This window comes from Aptenodytes patagonicus, chromosome 2 (genome assembly GCF_965638725.1).
Source record: "Aptenodytes patagonicus chromosome 2, bAptPat1.pri.cur, whole genome shotgun sequence".
NCBI classification, from domain to species: Eukaryota; Metazoa; Chordata; class Aves; order Sphenisciformes; family Spheniscidae; genus Aptenodytes; species Aptenodytes patagonicus.
Window position 1 is genome coordinate 17,798,673 of NC_134950.1, and position 21,740 is coordinate 17,820,412.

A 21,740-nucleotide genomic window follows, 5' to 3' on the forward strand; every position below is an offset into this window, starting at 1 on the left:
CCTCAACTGGCACAAAGCCCCTGGAATCTCAGAGCAGACTTAAGTAATTCTATCCCTGCTTATAGATGATTTTAAGGGTACATGCTCAGAGTATGATTCTTTGATAATATAGTGTCTATATAATATATAGATATATATAGATAATAATATTGATAGATAATATAGTACCTTGATGATATTTGTGCCTAATGGAATGGATGTAATAAAAGAATGCATCAACATATCCTCTACATAAGTTACTTAATTTTTCCAAAAAGAAAAATAATTTTGTGTTATAAAATAGTATATGTAAGTAATATTAATCTTTTCTAACTGTTGTGGTTTAACCTGGCACGCACCTAAACACCACAGAGCTGTTCGCTCACTCCCCTCCCCTCCCCAGTGGGATGGGGGAGAGAATCAGGGAAAAAAAAAAAAAGTAAAATTCGTGGGTTGAGATAAAGACACTTTAATAGGACAGAAAAGGAAGGGAAAATAATAATAATAAAGATAAAAGAATATACAAAATAAGTGATGCACAATGCAATTGCTCACCACCTGCCAACTGATGCCCAGCCAGTTCCCGAGCAGTGGTCACCACCCCCTGGCCAACTCCCCCCAGTTTATATACTGAGCATGACGTCATATGGTATAGAATACCGCTTTGGCCAGTTTGGGTCAGCTGTCCTGGCTGTGCCTCCTCCCAACTTCTCGCCGACAGAGCATGAGAAGCTGAAAAGTCCTTGACTATTGTAAGCACTACTTAGCAACAACTAAAACATCAGTGTGTTATCAACATTATTCTCATCCTAAATCCAAAACACAGCACTGTACCAGCTACTGGGAAGGAAATTAACTCTATCCCAACCGAAACCAGGACACTAGCAAACTACGTGTTTCTGACTTTTGTTTACTGCAATACAAACCATCTCAAGGAGTTTAAACTTATTTCTCATCTTACTAAGGCACTAATGTGAAATTTGATTTTGTATTAATTATATAGGATAATTAATACTATTATATTGATATTGTAAAATAGATATGTGGAGAAATAGTTAAAAAAATATGATTAGGAAAGGAGCATATTTTTAAAATATGGCTTACTTTGTATGGGTTTATTGAATTTGTTTTAACTGCTTCTTATATCTGTGCCTCTGTGTGTTTCCTCAATTCCAGATTTCAGACAGAACTCAATTACGATGTTTTGGAAGTTCATGATGGACCAAATTTATTATCTCCACTTCTGGGATCTTACAATGGTACACAGGTCCCACAATTCCTGTTTAGCAGTAGCAATTTCATTTATCTTCTCTTTACAACTGACAACAGTCGTTCTAACAATGGATTCAAGATTCACTATGAAAGTAAGTAATTCTGAATTGTATTATTTGATTTCCCCATCAATGATTATCCTAGTCATAAATAAATAAAGGCGCACAGGTGTCGTCTTTGGTAAATTCCTGTTATTTCTCAAACTGAGAAAGATTTAGTGATGTTAAACTACAAAAGGGATGAGCAGTAATTTCACTTACAATTTTATGTTATTGCTGTACTGCACGATGCTTTAAGAATCAGCAGATGGAAATGAGAAGCAAATGCCTTTCTTCTGGATGTTGTTTTTATGTCTTGTTATTCTTATTTTTTATACAATGCATTTTTGTGTGTGTAAAACGCAATGCTACACGCTTGGGGAAGAGTGGCTGGAAAGCTGCCCGGCGGAAAAAGACCTGGCGGTGTTGGTCAACATCCAGCTGAATATGAGCCGGCAGTGTGCCCAGGCGGCCAAGAAGGCCAATGGCATCCTGGCCTGTATCAGAACTAGTGTGGCCAGCAGGAGTAGGGAAGTGATTGTGCCCCTGTCCTCGGCACTGGTGAGGCTGCACCTCGAATACTGTGTTCAGTTTTGGGCCCCTCACTACAAGAAAGACATCGAGGTGCTGGAGCGTGTCCAGAGAAGGGCAATGAAGGTGGTGAGGGGTCTAGAGCACAAGTCTTGTGAGGAGCGGCTGAGGGAACTGGGGTTGTTTAGCCTGGAGGAAAGGAGGCTGAGGGGAGATCTCATCGCTCTCTACAACTCCCTGAAAGGAGGTTGTAGTGAGGTGGGTGTTGGTCTCTTCTCCCAGGTAGCAAGCGATAGGACGAGAGGAAATGGCCTGAAGTTGCGCCAGGGGAGGTTTAGATTGGATATTAGGAAAAATTTCTTCACCAAAAGGGTCGTCAAGCATTGGATCAGGCTTTCCAGGGAAGTGGTTGAGTCCCCATCCCTGGAGGTTTTTAAAAGACGTGTAGATGTGGTGCTTAGGGACATGTTTAGTGTTGTACTTGGCAGTGTTAGGTTAACGGTTGGACTTGATGATCTTAAAGGTCTTTTCCAACCTAAACGATTCTATGATTTTAAAACTGCATGAGATCAGGAAGATGATGAAAATCTAAGGAAGTACCTGAATTTCTGTCCTGATTGATGTACCTGCAGCTCTAACTGAAAGTAATGGGAAATGCAGTTTATACTAATGAGCTGAAAATCAAGCTATGGAATAGCTTGGCTGTGGATTTTTAGGCATCTAAAACCTTCATATGTGACTTGTTCTGACATATAGAAGTATTCGTTTTCCCTTATTATATTCATATAAACTACACTGCAGAAAATATCTGTAAGTTTTCATACTTTATGAATTCTTAAAATTCATTTAAGTTGATACATTGTCATGTTGTTTACTTTTAATGTTGCTAAATATACATTTTGTTGTAATGTCATATTTTCATGTGAAATAATGTTTTTCTGTAATCACTGTCTAATTTGCTTAGTAAAGGTCATGAGCACATTGTTATCTATTCATTTCTGTTTCATACTCCTCCTTGTTGGAACTGTCACCAAGCAATTTTCAGATGTTCTTAATTTTTTACATTCTTTTTGGCCATTTTCACTATTCTGACCACTAATGAAAAGGGTATTAAATACAATATATGTGGAAGTGACTTTGCCAGGTAAAGTTTGGGCTGATTTGAACTCCAGTGAATGTCAAGTTCTGGCTGTTTATTACAAAGAAATCTATTATTATCCAAAAATTTTTTGCTGTCCTAGCCTTCACCCACATACTTCCATTTGTATCATCTTCTACATTGTGAAGAAGTGATGATTTTGTCTCATCCATTCTGAAGTTTGAAGGATGGCTATCCTTACACATCAGGAAAACTAGATTAATATTGCCAGCAGAGACCACTAAATTCTTAAAATTATTGGCTAAATGAATAATGTCAAATGGTAGAAATTACACTTCGGGAATGTGAACAACAAAAAGAGGAAAGCTGTACTTATTACAAATATCCTTATATCAAACTGTTTCAATTAAGTAAAGCTGGAAAGGAAATCTGAAATTTCATTATAAATAAATTCTTCAATTTCATTATAAAATCCCTTTTTTCTAAAATTGATCCCCACCCACAGTTCTCTTTACACTAGTGAAGAATGAAAGTTAGATTTATACTGTCAGAGAACATTGAAAATATACGTCTTTACCATTTTTACACAAACCACTTTCAGTGGTTGTTTTCTGCTTAACATCCTCTGTTTATATACAGACATCTAGTATTAATTTTATTTTTGTTTATTTTTTCTTGGATCATTATCTTATATTATCCAGTACAACCTAATTCTGATTTCCCTTTTCTGGATAATAATAATGATTAATGGTCCTCTATTCAGCATTTCTCTCTTCAAATATCCTATTGAAAGCTGAAGTCTTTTACATGTTCTTATTTTCTATGTTAATTATTTTTTTCCACACTGAATTTCTTTGTAAGGAAGGATATTTTATGGCTTTTGTGTAGGAATAAAAGGAATAACACCCATAAAAAATCTTACACTGAATACTTCTAATTTGCTAACTTCAGTAATATTCCTAGAGGTTTTTGTTTCTTTTTTTTTGTTTTTCCCTGATTCTTTTATAATGAAATTAAACTTCTCACTGGGAAATAATATAAAAGGTTTCATTTTTTAGCACACATTAAAATTCTCTTTATCAAGTCAACTTCTCTTGACTCCTTTTTCTGCTATTCTTTATCTTCTCAATATCTCACACATCAAATAACATTAGGTATAAGAATTATTTATGTAAATAATTGATCTATGTAAATTTTTAAAGGATAAATATCAAAAGAAATAAACATTTTAGCTGGGATAACAAAGTTTGATCAGGAAAAAATAAGGGCTGGAAATCAGAATTTTGAGTGATCATCAAAGCTTTTCAACATCAGCATCAGGGACAAAATCACTTAATGTTACTGAGATAGGATCAAACTAAATATCATGTAAATTATGTGATGTTTTTCTCTGCAACAGTGGCAGGATGCAATTCATTATCCATAACATCTTATAACAGTAACACAGAGACACATAGTGCAAGGATAATTCAATGAAAATGTGATAATGAAGCCTTCACCCCCAGTCACAGCACAGTGAATTAATTAAATTAATTTTTAAAAAAATCTATAGGTTGTTTATTTAACTGTTTTCTTTTTTGTTGTTGTTGTTTTTTTTAATCTAGGTGTAACTGTTAATACTTATTCTTGCTTGGATCCTGGCATACCAGTGCATGGACGTCGTTATGGACATGACTTCTCTATAGGTTCCACTGTCTCATTTAGTTGTGATCCAGGTTATAGGCTGAGTCATGAGGAGCCTTTGCTATGTGAAAAAAATCACTGGTGGAGTCACCCACTCCCAACTTGTGATGGTAAGGATGAATGGATAAAATACAGAATACCTTAAAATATACACATTTTGCCAAACTATTATTAGTCAAAATGCATTAAATGTTGGAGCTTGTAAAACCTCTATTTTTAGGAAAAAAAGAATAGTTAGAGGAAATAAATGTTATATACCTCTGTGTGATGAGATATTGAGTAATAAAAGTAGAGAATAATACGTAATTCTTTAAATCAGCAGATTATTGAAGATATGTCTATCTGAATATACGTTACTGTGAGCTAACTGATTGCCAGTTAGCTCAAGGCATGCAAGGTTAATGTATATCTGCTTGTAAAGCACTTACTACAAGTTAGAAATATTTGTGTTTGAGTATCCATCTATGGACACAGGTGTGCTGACATACGAAACATGAAATGCGATTTATTTAAACCTGACTCAAAAACTGCATTTTCTCCCATTTCATGTTGATCACTGTGTGTCTAGCTTGTTAACAGAACTTGACACCATTCAATCACTGTAGGAATTGATTAGGGCCACATTATACCTGATGATTAAGCATATGATTGTTAAACCAGACAAAAAAGGTATCGAGTAACATGTCATACATTTTGGAGTCTCCACCATATCGTGAAAAAAGTCTGCTTGAAAAATTATCTAATACTTTCAGTCATCTCTTGTTATCTGAATTGTTCATTTTAATCCATTTTCCCAGTTAGGTTGATAACAATTATATTTAATATTAAGAAAGTATATTGTAATGTTTATTAAGTTGCGTATTTGAGATGTTTTCCTCTCAAAATATATTTTTTCCTTTAGGCACGGTACATGCTTTTCTGATGATAAAAATGTTATCGAGAATAACATACCGACTTAATTCTAGAGTAGTATTTAACAATAAAAATCTACTGAACTTTCGTGAGCTACGTAATGCACATGATGATAGTATATTTTTCTAAAACAGTTCTTAGTGTCTCAGGACACTCAGTTAGAAAGAAAAAGCTGAATTTGAATGAAGACTAACAAAAAAAATCACTGAATCATGTGTGATTTGCCATATGGAAATATATTCATTTTCACTGTATTTTTTTCTTTAAAAAATGGTAGGGGTTTTCTTGGCCTTCAGCTTATTTAGTTAGCAAATCCTTTGGTTTTTATATTTCAATAGGTTGAACGTGTCGGTATATGATGATACTCAAAATTTGTGGTGGTAGAAAGGGGCATGAATAATCACTTTCCTGAAAATGACACTCTGTAGTTTAGCAAGCCCATTTCCTAAAGGATTCTGCTTCTCAGTCAAGTTCTTGGAATGAAGAATTGCAGGGTTCCCACAGCTCACAGTCAAGGGGACTATATTTTGCTGAATAGGCCATAAACATAAGATGTGTTTTCTTATGGTGATAAGCACTAGATGGTAACCGTCTAAAACAAAGAGTATTAACACACTCCCTATGAATACTGTGCTTTGCTGTGAAATAAACTTACATATTGTGATAAATTTCTTCCTCAAGATGCTGAACTAGCATGCAATTCATTAAGTAAATGAGATTTATTTTTTTTCTCCAGAGTACATTGCTAAATGGCAATTGTCCATTGAATAAATGTGGTCTAAAGGCAGGATTGAGTACATTTATTCTAGTAAATTTAATCAATTAATGGTTGAACTAATTTTAATTTCATTGCTGAATTTCTTCTCTGGTGGAATGTTTTAAAATAAGATCCAGAGTCCTTGCACCCCCAGGGAAAAAAGGGCATTTGCTAAATGGGCTGTTCTTTGCATAAACTGTGAGTATGGATTTGTATTAATCGTGCCACTAATAAACACATTGGTCACTGTTCCTGCTCATTCAATATATTACTCTGACAGTTTCTGAAGACCAGAGCTCTTTCTTGATTGTTCTTTTTGATAATTGCATCTCTTTTTGATAATTACATCATGTAGTGATGTGCAGACAGACCATGATAATTGTGCAGACAGATGATGACAACTTGTGAGTGTGTGTGTTTTGGAGGAGGAGAAGGCTGTAGAAAAGGAAAAAATTTAGACTTCTTAGAACCAGTTCTTCATCAAAGCAGATCATGTTGACTGCAGTTCTATTCTTTGAAGGAGTGTAAACTAATTTTTTCATGAGGTGTTTGGATGTTACACAGATAAGCATCACAAAAAGCTTATCAAGGAAGTCACACTTCATTACCTACAGGAACATTTAGACAATACTGAGAATGATGGTTTAAAAATGAACAAGCGAACTGTTTCCTTCCCTAAAGACTGGCCTGAGGGGGTGATTATGACAGGCTGTATAATTCATTCATATTTGAATAATTGATACGCATGAAGGATTTCATAGGTAATTTCCTTAGTTTTTATTTTTATGTGTATCTATATAGATAAGGCATGCACACTATTCCTCAGTGCACATATGTATTCTCTGTGTGTGTGTGTGTGTGTGTATACATACATACAGAAAAACAGTTTTATGTATACGGAAGTATAGCAAAGCATTTCTGAAAAAAAAAAAAAATTAGAGCTCTGACCTTTGAGGATAGTAGGATCTATTTCTGCTCTTTAAAGATAAATATTTAAGGAAAATATTTTCAGATTCATAGAACAGTTATAGCTGAAAGGAACCTCAGAATATCATCTAGTCCAAACCCATACCCCAAAAAGCGGGTCCAATCTGGATGTTAGATCAGGTTGCTCAGGATCCTACACAATGTTTTATCTCCAAGGGGAAAGATTCCATTTCTTCTCTGAGCAACCTGTGCCATTGTTTGACCACACAATAGATATTCTTAACATCTACTGAGAACCTCCCATCTTCCAGTTACATCCATTACCTCTCATCCTTTCACTGTGGTGAAAGCTACTTGAATTTATACAGTACTTGAATTGCTTTACAGTTTTCAAGACGGCAGCTCCACTATGTTAAAATAAGTTATACAACCATAAAATTAAGGCTTCTTCAAAGAATGAAATGATCTCTATCAAAACATCAGCCTCTTTTCAAGAAATGAATTACTCTGCAGGCTGTTACAAAGATACTGTTAATTTTTAACTTTAGTGTTGTTAAGTATGACCAATTTCTGGATAGCTGTCTTGGCAAAATACTTTTTTATTTCTTTTCAAAAGAGGTGGCACTGGTCAAGGCCTAGACTTTTGCCATTTTTTTTTCCTTCTTTGGTTCATGGGTAAACAAGATCAATACTACTGTGTACATTTATTTATTTTGAAATAGTTCATCTGAAGATGTGGTTTGGTCTATATACCATAAACATGGGACACATTACCTAGGAAAACAAAACATCCAAATAAATAACAATATTTTTTTTTTAAATTAGAATATGTACAGGCCTCCAGAAAATAGTCATACTTGAGAGAAAATAGATGGTTTTGAGCTTTTCTTAGAAAAGATTACTTGTATTACATTTACAACATTCTATCTAACATCTACATATGATTCACTGGGTACCTATCTATCTGGACACCCCTGAATTTCTTGACTGTAATCTCGTCCCAGTGCTTAAGAAATAAGACAAAATTTTGTCTTACCATGTCCTTTCTATATGAATATCATAATAGAATTTTGCTTTTAAGCTTTGAATATATGTGAGAAAACCTATTCTACCCAATATATGAAGTATCATATTAATCCCATTAAAAATGACAGGAAAATTAATTTAAAAGTTGGATACCTAATTAAGAGTGTAAAGTGATTTTTATTCCCTTCATCACAACATGAAATTGAATGCTAATACATAATAATTCTTATTCATTATTTGAATTAAGAATAAATATTGTCATTCCACCTGATCGTCATTTACTTAAGAAAATTAATAAATAGCAAGAAAAATGTTCAAGAAAGATAGAAAATATTTAATGTTTATATTGAAAACACCTAGATGTCCAAATGAATTAGCAACTATGACTTGTGCAGTACCATGAGGAACATATCCAGGAAATATGGCAGAGGTGTTATGTCATTTCTGTTAAGACATCTCTAAACTAAAACCAATACTTTTATTGAAATACAACTCTTAAAAAACCTGCTGCAAATATTCAGTGTGGTAGATGCCAGAATTGGAAATGGATAGCATGTCTTGGTCTGGTTTAGATTTAAATAAGAAGATAAAAATACAACGGTTCACGTTGTGAGTAATCTAGGCTACACTAGTTTCTATTAGGTTAGTCTCTAGGGTAATATAACTCAAGTCCAAGGTTTCCTTCCAGAAGCTGATTATAATAATTTGATGTCCATATTGTTATTTACTTGACTACATCCCATTTTAAGACACATTACATCTGTAATTAGGGAAGACAGATGCTGAAGTTTCTTGATCTATGAAGCACAGTATATAAGATTCAAATTCTAATTCACTGTTTCAATAATTTTTAATTATATTTATATTTCCCTTTTATTATCAAATTACACAGTAAATGAAAATCACCTTAGATTAGATTTTAAAAATTAGATTTTTAGTTGGAAGTTAGAGTTAATTAAGCAAATGAATGTAATGGGGCCTCTGTATACATGTGCAGCACATGCATATATATATACTTGTATTTAGATTTATATATACACAAACACATCTATGTATAAATAGGTTTATCTTCTTTTCATGCTGTGGTTCTTTCTGAACTAGCATATGTTATTAGTCTTTCTCGATGATGCTTGAAAACATTTGTAAAACTAATCATTATTACTAATCAATTATAAATGCATGTTTTCTCCTCCCATCACCATTGAAAACAAATAGTTTTCAATTATTTGTACTTGCAGCAAGCTGGCCTTACTAAAAAAAGTCATTTTTTTCTGAAGGCTTCTGTTCTTCTTATGTGTATTTTCTCTTTTTTGAGAAAATTGAGATACATCATCGTATGTTAGTTTCTGAGTTGTGGTTGGTGATCTATGGCTAGTCTCTCGAAAAATCTTTATATATCAAAATGGTAGGTGATATAGTTTGAAAATGGGTAAAATGTTAATTTCCCAGATATCACCATTTTCAGTCAGGCTAAAAAGGGACAATGATATGACTTTTTTTTACTGCATTGCTAGTGAACACCATATATAGAAATACACGGATGCACGTATTTTTATATAGGTGTATTATTTTCTCTTGCCTTACTAAAATAACAAACACATTCTCTTGGGAGTTTTCTGTCCTTCTTGGATACGGTGACCCCCTTCTCACATCCAGTTTTCTTGATAACTTCATATTATTGCTATGCCCTTCATAACTCTGAGACTGACTTGTGTTACATCAAAATAAATTAGTTTTAAATAGGTAGTAAACCTTATTCAAAGACCTTCGATGCCAGAGAACATAATTAGTGGTTGTTGAGTTTTATTTCATGGTATAAAAAGCAAAATTTAAGAGGTAAGGGGCTTTTCTCTGAAGGAGCGTTAAGCTAGCTATACAGGCTGACCTCTGCAGGAACAGGTTATACAGGCTGACTTCTGCAGTAAAATATAAATATGTTAAAAATAGAAAAAAGGACATGAAAAAAATAGAAAAAAAATCTATGAACAAAAATGTCACCTTCCTTGCTTATTAGCTGTAGCCACAATCTAATGTGAAGTGTCCTAGCAATATGTTTGTGTAGCACAGCTGCTGTGACAAGAAAGACAGGTAAGTACTTGCAATTGGTAATGCAGTGGTCATAGAGATGGAAAATGTATCTTACAGAAGTAGATTGAGAAATCCTGTCTCATTTAACTGATCCAAAGTCAGAGATACTAATATGCTTTGCCACCCTTCCAAAGTGAGTCCCCAAGAGGGAAGAGAACATAATGACAGTTTAACAGAACAAATGGGTAAAAATGGGCCATGAATAAATTTAGACTAGAAATTACGAGACTATTTCTAGTATTGGAAGATTGATTTTCTATAACTGTTTTATATTAGCATGAAATATGGCCTGAAATGGAACCTGATAATTTTATGAATGACACAAGTCAAGTGCTTTCATTACAGCTATTCATGTATTTCAGGGATGAAGCATGGCCTTTATGTCTCCCACCGAGACACTTACAAGTAGCCTGAATAAAGGTTCTAAAATTCCAAAATTATGTTCAAACTATGTAGGGCCATTTTCTAAGTTAGGCTTGCTTGCTGTCACTCTTCCTTCTGACTGATGATGTTACTGAGCAAAATGAATGCAGTTATGATCATTTACAACAAAAGAAAGTGTAAGTAATCAACCCAGCGCTGTAAGAATTTATTTCATCTGAACAACTGGCTTAGCCACTGAACTCCACTATTAAATTTTAATCTTCATTCACAGATATCCAAAACTTGCTTCTTAAGTTGTCACATCATTTCTGATCACCACAGTGCTGTAGAGGTGCTTTATACTATACATCCAGGCACCTATCTGTATTTCATACAGTCACTTCTATATTTTGTTATTTTTTGTTCTCTTTATTTTTTGTTATTTTGTTTCTCACTATTCTGAAAACATAGTAATGGAGGGAAAAAAAAAATTAGGCATGTCTTGATTCAGCTTCTCTGCTTGCATAACAAAGAAATTATTAATTAGTGTGTTAGCAACACAGTATTCTATTTTCCACATTAGAACACCAAGCTAGTGCTTCAGTTATTTGCTTATGTATTCGTTCTACTTTTAGTCTGTCCTAGCCTCCATCTCTGTATAATCAGATAAAGTGAAAGAAAGGATCCTTGTAGAATCTGGAAAAATGTGTGGAGTTTATCTTTTGCTTTTTTTTTTTCCCCATGTGTTTCTGTTTTCCTTTACACTCTGAAAAAGAGTCAGATACTAGTAGTGATATTATATGCTTGGGCTGTTTGCCATCTTATCAGGACCAGCGCACATTTTATATTTCAGATCTGTCAACCTGGCTTTGTTTTGAAAAATGCTGGTCCCTTGATGCCTTTTTTTGCCATCTGCTAACCTTCATAGAGTTACACTGAGTGCCTGATGGCACGCCATAGATGTTTTGTCACCATTTGCATTCCTGAAAGGTTTTCCAAACACCCACTCTAAAATGCATTCTTTGTTTGGGCTGTTTCCCATGATTATAAAAACTGATTGCATTTTCTTATTTAATAGGGCTGACCTGCATTTTCTTATTTAATAGGCTGTATGGACAAAGTAGGTAGTTACCATCAGAAGCTCTAATAACACTGTCATAGCCCTGATTCTGTTTTACTAATGTCTAAATACAAGATCAGGTGATAAGTGGACAGCAGTTACCTCCATTGTCTTTTCATCAGAGAAGTGACGAGGAAAATTAGTATGGTGGGAGGTTATTCCCCTGTGACAACAATTATGAGATTGGGCGGTTGTGGTCCTGGAATGTCCTATTTCAGCCTCTGGTACTGCATCTGCAAATTTCCAGCTTACAACTGGGCCAAAAAGGCTAGAAAGTTGGCAAGAGAAATAGCACACACAAAGAAATCATGAGGCTACCCAGACAAAGATACATGTTTAAAACAGAAACGTGGTTAGAACAATCAAACAAATTTAACTAGGCAAAATAGGGTGATCTTCATCCTGGGATATAGGATGAAGTTCCATATCTGCTTTATAAGAAAACTGTAATTAAATGTATACTTCTTTTTATTCAGTGCCCTAAAGATAGTGATGGCATGCAATGCAGTAACCTCATTATGAAAAATTATTGACCTTTATGAAAACATTCCACAGTGCTACTGAAATGTCTGAAAAATGCACGTATTTCCTTGAGACAAATGTCTGCTTAGGTACAGGGTAAGACAGAAGGTACATTCTGGATATTCTCTTGATTCACCGTATGATTTGTCCTCAGATCAGTTTTGAATGTACTTCTACAAGCAGAAAGTCATGACTGGTCAACATATTCATTCTCAAATAAATAGCGTTAATAGCAAAAGCAAAGATAGGTATAACTTTCATTATTTACCCCATCAATGTGTAGCAGAAATTGTTGTAAGTAGAATAAATATCAACATATAATAGAATAAATGGATGTTGTAACAAATTACTCACAACACCTTTCTCCTGAAGAAGTATGAAGATGTTTGAGCACTGTTCATATATTGAAAGGCCAAACTTCTCCCACCTTTATGATCCATACTGTTGAGTGCTACCTTGGTAGCTGCTGCTGATGTTACAGGAGGAGTAGGAGCAGGTTAAACCAGCTAGTGCAGGTGGGGCAACCTCTCTCAGAAAGAGGTATTGCTCCTCCAGCCTGTGACAGGCTCCTTCCCTCACCCTCACTGGTGTGGCAGCAGGCTGGGAAGCACAGACGCGAGCGATGGGTGAGCAATGGCTTATACAACAAGGGGAAGAGGGATTGATAGCTGTATCGATTGGAACCGCAGACAGGTCACTGCCATTTACTTATCTCCTAAACTGCCTTTCAACAGCTTTAGCATCTGCTAAAGAGAAAAACTTGTTAAAAATGGGAATGCTGAATACTGGCTTAGGTTAAGGTGCGGGCTCAGAGAAACTATGGTTGATACCAATAAACATTCTGAAAGGACACTGGTTGAGAGCTTGATTACTTAAGGCTGAAAAGGGAGAGTTTGTGTTAATTAATTTGGAAGAGCTGCTCATATTAAGAACTGCAATCAACTTTCCTAAACCAGTCTATATTATTTGACTTAAATCTGGTGCAGTAACATAGTTTACTGGTTTTTTGTATCCTGGAACATGTCTACAAAATAATTTTGGTAATGCATATAATTAGGTTAAGCAAAATAAAAGGGCTGGATGTTTTTAATCTTGAAGAAAAAAAAAGTAGAAATACTCATTTGTTTTATAATGTATGCCCTTCTGAGACAATCTGTATTCAGAGAACTATGATGTAATAACTTTGGTACTGAGTTTTAATCACTGTTATTGATAAAAGATAATTCTAAGGTATAAGAGCCTCTTCACTACTAAAAATTACTCAATTAATTTAGTATTTCAAAAGCTCTGGAATTGAAAATTCACCATTAAAATGTAATGGTGAATTGTGAAGATATTTATGCCAGTGTTGTAAGATTTTATTTTTGTATTTTGTATTAATTCAAGCTATAATTTAATTTTTATATTGTTCAATTACTGATTACTTTTACAAAGTCACTATTAATACTATAGAAAGACTTATATTGGCAATTGTCATTATGACTTGCATTATAGATATAGATGCATATCCAATAATTAGATACAAGAAAGGATGCCATGCTTCCTTGCAATAATATTTTCAGTCAGTAACTCTTCAATAGTGAGATCCACTCTGCCATTTTTACTCTCCAGCCTTAGCTTCTGGCTAAAGCGATATTGTTTGGCTCCATATCTTCTTCTGCCTTCATCTTCCTGCTGAACTTCTGACTTTCACAGGCTTTCAAGAAAATGTGAAAAAACAGCTGAGGAAACTCGCCTTTCATTTTCTTAGTACCTATTACAAAGCATGTTAATTATTCATTGATTAAATTTCTTTTCATATTGTGTAAAAATGGGCTGTAGTTATATGTGGAATTGCTGAATCATTTGACCAATTATATTTAAGTCGGTTTAAAGCCAGAAGTTTTTAAAAAAATGTTTTCTTATATTTTCTCTCCTTTATAAGTTTTATATTAATTATTTTATTATTTTCTTTCTTATTTCTAGCTTTATGTGGTGGAGATGTTAGAGGACCTAGTGGAACAATTTTATCCCCTGGTTATCCTGATCTGTATCCAAATTCACTGAATTGTACATGGACTGTGGATGTTACCCATGGAAAAGGTAAATAAATCCTTTTCTCTTTTTCCACCTATTTTTTTTAATATATAAGTCCAGTATTCTGTGCTACACATGTACATCTGGGTTAGCAGCAATGAACTAGGAATTGCATTGTTGGTTTTTGTTTTTGTTGATTTTTATTGTAGTAATCCCTAGAATTCCAGATGTGGACTAGGCCCTAATGCTTTCCACAGTACAGAAAGTCCCTAAAAGTTTATAGTCCAAGTAACAGATAGTTGGATGTGTGCACATTAATTTGTACAGGTGAAAGAACATGAATGCTTTTTCTGTGTTGAGGAGGAAATGCCTTATCTTAGAGAGAGATTAGCTGGAAGTAGTCATCGATATTTAGACTTGGTATCAACAGAAGAATCTGAAGTGAAGACTTAAGTGAAGATGTTATTCATATTATAACATAAAAAAGGAATGAAGTTAATGAGACAGGAGTTGTTTAAAAGATTGCTCATTATGTTAAAGTTTACATTATGACTAGCTGTCGACAAGGAAATGTCAGAAAGAAAAGTCTTATTATTTTGAAGACAAGAAACTGTTTCAGCTTACTGAGACACATTTTCAGGGTGGCAGCATATAAATGGCTGTTTAATATGCATTTATGGATTGAATAAATAATTAGCAATAAATGTCAAGGGAAAAAATAATAAATAATGAAACCCAATAAGAGAAAACTTAGAGAGGTAAGAAAGAAGTCTATAATGACCGATCACAGAAGCCAAGGGAGCGGAGACTTTTAAGAAAAGGATAGTTACTTGTTGAAGGAAGATTTCAGGGAAAAGATGTAATACTGGTTTTAACTTTTCTCTGAGAAATGATCTTAGTAAGAGTTATTTCAAAGAAATATGAGACACACAGGAGAGGTTAGAAAATCTTTAGGACACAAATGGAAATTGGGAATTCCAGGTAAGAAAATTTCCTTGAAATAGTGTGTCCTACTTGCTTTCAGGTGAAAGGTTTTGGGACTAGATGAGAAGAGATGGGTCAAACTTCTATATTTTTGTTAGTACTTTTTTTAAATATGGGAGTGACTGCATAGTACTCTTGTACTATGAATGGAAAGAGCTAGAGAAACATAAGAATTTAATGTTAAGGGAAGGAGAGAACTAGAGATAAGTGTTATAAGAGAAATTGAATAGGGTGAGGTGATAAGAACACAAAAAGGAGTATTACATCTGTAACACTGGAAAGAATACAGAAAAAGGAACAAAAGGGAGAAGAAGAAAGGCAAGTTCCATTCTGAATTTCATCAGTTTTCTCTGTGAGGGCATGAAAAATGTCACAAAGCATACGGATGATGTATTTCTCTAAGAAAGAGTTATTGATAACATAAAAATAAGACTTCCCTCACAGAGAATTGTGCTGATCTGTGATCCCCTTGTTCTATTTTGTACAAATAGTACGATAGTTCCTCATCAAGATGTTAAGTCATTCTGACTGGATGTCCCATTTAAAACTCCTTAAAATGTTAAAGTGGCGAAGTGTATCTCTCAAAATTATTGCTCCAGCTATTCCACAGTCTCTTTTTACCACCAAATGATGCCATTGTGTCAATTTAATTTGCTTGTAAGTACCCACAGTGAAAAAGCATTCTGAAATTACTGAGCCTACATCGGATGCTACATTTGCCCTTGTTACCTCTAGGTATGATACATGGCTTTTAGAGTTGCAGGAAAATAAGGTACTGTGGATCCTTTGCAAAGGAGAAGGGATGTGGGAAGAATATAACTGTTCTGGATAAGCAAGAAAGACTGATAGTGTAAGAAAACGGTTAGCCCTGTAGTCATTTAGTTTGCACCCTATCTGAAAAGCCATTGGATAACCAGCCCAAGCTTTATAATCTGGGCATTGAAGAGAAGTAGCAGAGATGGATGAGAGTTTAGCTTCATGGAGTAATACATAACTGAAAATTATGTAAATTCTACAGTAAACATGAGCCCAGATTAAGCCATATTTTTCAGGATTCTTGAAAGACGTTTTATTAACACTTCCATTTTTCTTAAATTAAAAATGGGATTATGGAGGAAAGTACTTGGAAAAATGGGGGTTTTTTTGAGAAAATTAAGTAGTTTTTTTGTGATTTATCTTTTTTCTTGAACCCTCAGCTAAAGAAGTACTTAAAAGTTGGGTTAAATAAAAGCTGAAATTCTCAATGTGATTACATTTTATGTGAGGCTATAGAAAAAAACACCATATATAATGAGACTCCTGAGAAAACAAATATACAAAAATAATACATACAGGGAAAGAGAGTAATAGTATAAACATACACAATTATAAGCACATATACACTGATACTTATATATACACACACACATATATCAATACAAGCACATTCTTGTTTGTGTCAATAAATTTTATATTATCTTATGGAAATGTTATTAAGGAAAAACGTATTATTAAATATGAATGCTATGTTGTAATTTGACTTGGGCATTTTGATTCATGCTGCTCAAAGATCTGCTGGAAGCAATTGAAGAGTGAGGATTTGCTGTGAGTAGGAAATAGGAAATATTGTATGAACTTCTCATATTTTGTTCTTGTTGGCAAAAAAGTATTAATACTTTAAGCTCTTCCTGTAGTACTGTATGAGGAAGATGATAGCTCTCCTTTTATGGCAATAAGTTGCAGGCTTACTTAGTTTAATTTTAAACTTCTAACAGTAAAGTTCTATGTCTGAGTAAGCTAGTCCATTAGGCCAGTTCTGTATTTAATGGACAAACAAATATATCTTCAGGATATGAGTCATCTCACCCTGAAAAAGTATCTAAAGTAGATGGAATGAACCATCCTCTGAAGGTTCCTATTTATCTCTATCATCTAATGTCCAGGGTGTTTATATATAGTCCCCAGATAAATTGTCCAAGGGGAGACTGAGTGACTAAGTTTTAGATAGTTACTATTTGGGAAGATTAATCCCATACACATAAATAGGTTATTTTAAAGTGAGGGAGAAAAACTTTGTTCTGGAACTCTCATTTTCTGCTTTATTTCATGTCTAATATAATTCCAGCTTAAGAATCTCAAGGAGTATCTTTTACTGGCCATTAACTAGTGATATGATTTTTAAAAAAGAATTAATATTTTTAGCCTTTTTTTTTTTTTGACAAAATTTATTAATGTCAGACTGCTAAGAAAATGTGTATAACTTGTAGCTCCAGAATGCTGTGGCATACTTTTTTAAATACATATCTTTATGTTGCAACTTCATGCTGCTATTATGTAATAGCAGGCAATTAAACGCATATGTTTAGTTAAGAATTGTATTTTACATCTGGATATGTTGTATTGCTAAGAAAAAAATTTTCTGTGTTTGTGTATACTGTCTTAAATAACATAACCTGCAATATAAATATTTATATTTTAATTTTACTGTTCAAATGTATCTAAACTTCTAGACTTCTAGGATGATTTTTCATTTGTGTTCATGTGGACCAGCATTACGATTCTTGAATGTCCATTAAAACTTGATATTTTTTTTTTTTTTTTCATTTGTTAACTGTGGAATGGAACATGTACTTTAAATATAGTTTATATGTCTAGTAATTGGTATTATTTATGAAGAGGAAAGGAAGCATCTCCTAGAGAAGCTGGCGGCTCACGGCTTAGACAGGTGTACTCTGCGCTGGGTAAAAAACTGGCTGGACGGCCGGGCCCAGAGAGTTGTGGTGAAGGGAGTTCAATCCAGTTGGCAGCCGGTCACGAGCGGTGTTGCCCAGGGCTCAGTTTTGGGGCCGGTCTTGTTCAATATCTTTATCGATGATCTGGATGAGGGGATCGAGTGCACCCTCAGTAAGTTTGCAGGTGACACCAAGTTGGGCGGGAGTGTTGATCTGCACGAGGGTAGGAAGGCTCTGCAGAGGGACCTGGACAGGCTGGATCGATGGGCCGAGGCCAATTGTATGAGGTTCAACAAGGCCAAGTGCCGGGTCCTGCACTTGGGCCACAACAACCCCATGCAGCGCTACAGGCTTGGGGAAGAGTGGCTGGAAAGCTGCCTGTCGGAAAAGGACCTGGGGGTGCTGGTCGACAGCCGGCTGAACATGAGCCGGCAGTGTGCCCAGGCGGCCAAGAAGGCCAATGGCATCCTGGCCTGTATCAGAACTAGTGTGGCCAGCAGGAGTAGGGAAGTGATTGTGCCCCTGTCCTCGGCACTGGTGAGGCCGTACCTCGAATACTGTGTTCAGTTTTGGGCCCCTCACTACCAGAAGGACGTTGAGGTGCTGGAGCGTGTCCAGAGAAGGGCAACGAGGCTGGTGATGGGTCTGGAGAACAAGTCTTGTGAGGAGCGGCTGAGGGAACTGGGGTTGTTTAGCCTGGAGAAGAGGAGGCTGAGGGGAGACCTCATCGCTCTCTACAACTACCTGAAAGGAGGTTGTAGCGAGGTGGGTGTGGGTCTCTTCTCCCAAGTAACTAGCGATAGGACGAGAGGAAATGGCCTCAGGTTGCGGCAGGGGAGGTTTAGATTGGACGTGAGGAAAAATGTCTTTACTGAAAGAGTGGTTAAACATTGGACCAGGCTGCCCAGGGAAGTGGTTGAGTCCCCATCTCTGGAAGTATTTAAAAGATGAGTAGATGAGGCACTTAGGGACATGGTTTAGTGGGCATGGTGGTGTTGGGTCGATGGTTGGACTTGATGATCTTAGAGGTCTTTTCCAACCTCAATGATTCTATTCTATGATTCTATCATGACAATAATTATTGTATTTTGTCTGTGGTTAGCATGCAATTCAGTTTATGGTGAGGTGAAATTTGTGGAGTATCAATGGTGTATTTTAAACCATTTAGTAATAGAATAATTAATTTACCCATCCCCCAACAGTCTGGATTGTAATATTGAGAAATGACACTAGAGTGTTATGTCTTCCTGTCTTCATTTCAGATTTTAAATATTCCCCTTATAAAGAAAGGGGCATGTGAGGCAGAATGAGAAGGAAGCTACCTGAACATATCTTTGAAAATTCTTCTCTGGAGAAGACACAATCTGTCACACAATATATATTAATGTGATTAGGATATTTTCTGAAGAAAACTAAATTGTGCAGCTACTGCTGGGACCTTGGGGTTTTGCTTAGAAATGTCATGGCAATCTGGAAAATTGATTGAAACATTCCCTTGAGTTAAACCTTGAGTTTGGTGTTTGAACAATACTCAGTGAAGCTCAGATGTGATTCACAGGAATTCCATTATTTTGGGTTATTACCATAAAATTTTCTCTGGCATTTCTGATTTTGTTGTTGCAGTATTCATGCATGCATGCATAACAAGGGCCAAAATTATTTTGCAGTCCAGTAAATACAACAAATATGGCCTGAATTTCAGCCTCATTCTGTATATATCACATTTTATGTCAGATCACCACTGTCTCCTATGTAAAACTATGATAAAAAAATTAAACCATTTAAGAGTTTATCAATCCCAAAGCTAAATTTATATGCATTAGCTCAAAAGATATGTAACCTAACCCTGATTTCAAAATTCAGTGTGTGATTTTTGCCAATTTATTGTAACACAGTCTAGGAGAATAAATAGGCTGCTCAAAGCAGATGAATGGCTTTGCTCATATAATTATTAAATTAAGAATTTTTAAAATCCAGAATAGATTCCTTGGATTATCTAGTTTTATCCTATGCATAAAACACAACCCCATCCTGTAATTTCTATATCAGTGCTACTAAGTAAGGGTGTGTTTATCTGGATCTGCAAGTTACAGCAAGTTGGGGGGGTGGGGTGTGTGGAGCTATAAGAAAAGGAGATATCTACTTGAAAAGGCTGAATAGTTCTCCAGTCTCTTTAAAGGGAAGCACAATCTAGAGATCTCTAAGATCCAAGGGATTTCTCTTATTGCTCCCATTTGTATGTCCAGCTGATGGCAAGACTAAGCATGTATTCCGAAGATGCCAATATGTACATATACATATACGGCTGGTCACACAGACTAACATGGACAGAGACAAGTGTCTTTACTGGTACACACAGAAACACCAACAGCACTGAAACAGACATGAACACCACAGGCAGCCAAATCCTATTTCTCTGGTTTTGCTGATGGAAACAGGAGTTTGCTAGGAGTGACACAGACTCACACATGCACATGCATGTGCTCCCACAACCTTCCAGGTCGTGGCCCAGGAGTTGGTCCCCAGATCCCACTCCCTCCAGGTGCTGCCCCCCCTGTGACCAGTGGCCCTTTTTCCAGTTGTTTGCCTCTGACCTCCTCCTGCTCACCAGGCAGTCCATACTAATGTTCACTAATGGTCACACATGTGCTCACACTCTGGACAGAGGACACACACATTAAATAGTCAGGAACAGAGTTTAAAAAGAATGGAGGACAGGCTGCGGTGGTTAGGTGCAGGGATTAGTAAGAGAGGCTTAATCCTCTCCATTTTCCCATACTTTTTTCTCCCTTATCCACCACGATCCCTCCCCTTACCTGCCTCTAGCCCTAAACATCCCACAAAAAGTTTTGCACTCTCCAAATACCATTTAAGAATCTCATATTAAGTTTTACATAGTGTCACAAATTCCCTCAAATACTCCACAGTAAATTTCTAATTTCCATGAGACCCAATGTAATCTTCATTCCCCCATTCTAATCAGTTACTAAGTTCTGGCTGAACTGCTACAAGATTACAGTGATACACTCAATGGCCTATCAGTCAGAAACTTAAGAGTTCTGGTCTTTGTTAGTGTCTCCACTAAATCCTACTCAGTAAAGCTTGTGTATGTGTGTATATAATTTATTACTTCCCTCATTTCTTGTCTTTGCTTTCTATACTGAAAGGTCCTTGACTAGCTATCCTCATAAACCAGGTGTCGTTACATTCCAGATACCCTTACAAGCTGTATTTACTAGGTGTGATTGAGTTGCATTCACATAAATGTCTAATGCCATTTGAGACAACCTCAGGGATCCAATGTGTTGTAAAAAAAACTACAGGAGAATTGTACCGAGAGCTTCTAAAGCTGTGCGTGAAGTCTAGAAAACATAACCTCCTACACCTAAAGGGGTGTCTTGGGTCTCGCTGAGATGGAGTTAATTTTCCCCATAGCAGCCCTCATAGTGCTGTGCTTTGTATTGGTAGCTAGAAAGGCGTTGATAACACACCAATGTTTTGGCTACTGCTGAGCAGTGCTTGCACAGCATTTCCCCCCTCACCGGTAGGCTGGGGGTGGGCAAGATCTTGGGAGGGGACATAGCCAGGACAGCTGACCCAAACTGACCAAAAGGATATTCCATACTGTACGACATCTGCTCAGCAATAAAAGCTAAGAGAAAGGAGGAGGGGGGGGCATTAGTTATTACAACGTTTGTCTTCCGGAGCACCT

General features: G+C 35.7%; 1 protein-coding gene across 1 annotated transcript in view; it reads left to right on the forward strand.

Moving 5' to 3' along the window:
- CSMD3 (CUB and Sushi multiple domains 3) overlaps nucleotides 1-21,740 on the forward strand; it is an 823,344-nt gene that overhangs the window by 471,023 nt on the left and 330,581 nt on the right. The window contains exons 18-20 of the mRNA XM_076329214.1: nucleotides 1,156-1,343; nucleotides 4,524-4,712; nucleotides 14,283-14,399. Coding sequence (XP_076185329.1) covers nucleotides 1,156-1,343; nucleotides 4,524-4,712; nucleotides 14,283-14,399 — 494 coding nt within the window. The remainder of the gene's footprint in view (nucleotides 1-1,155; nucleotides 1,344-4,523; nucleotides 4,713-14,282; nucleotides 14,400-21,740) is intronic.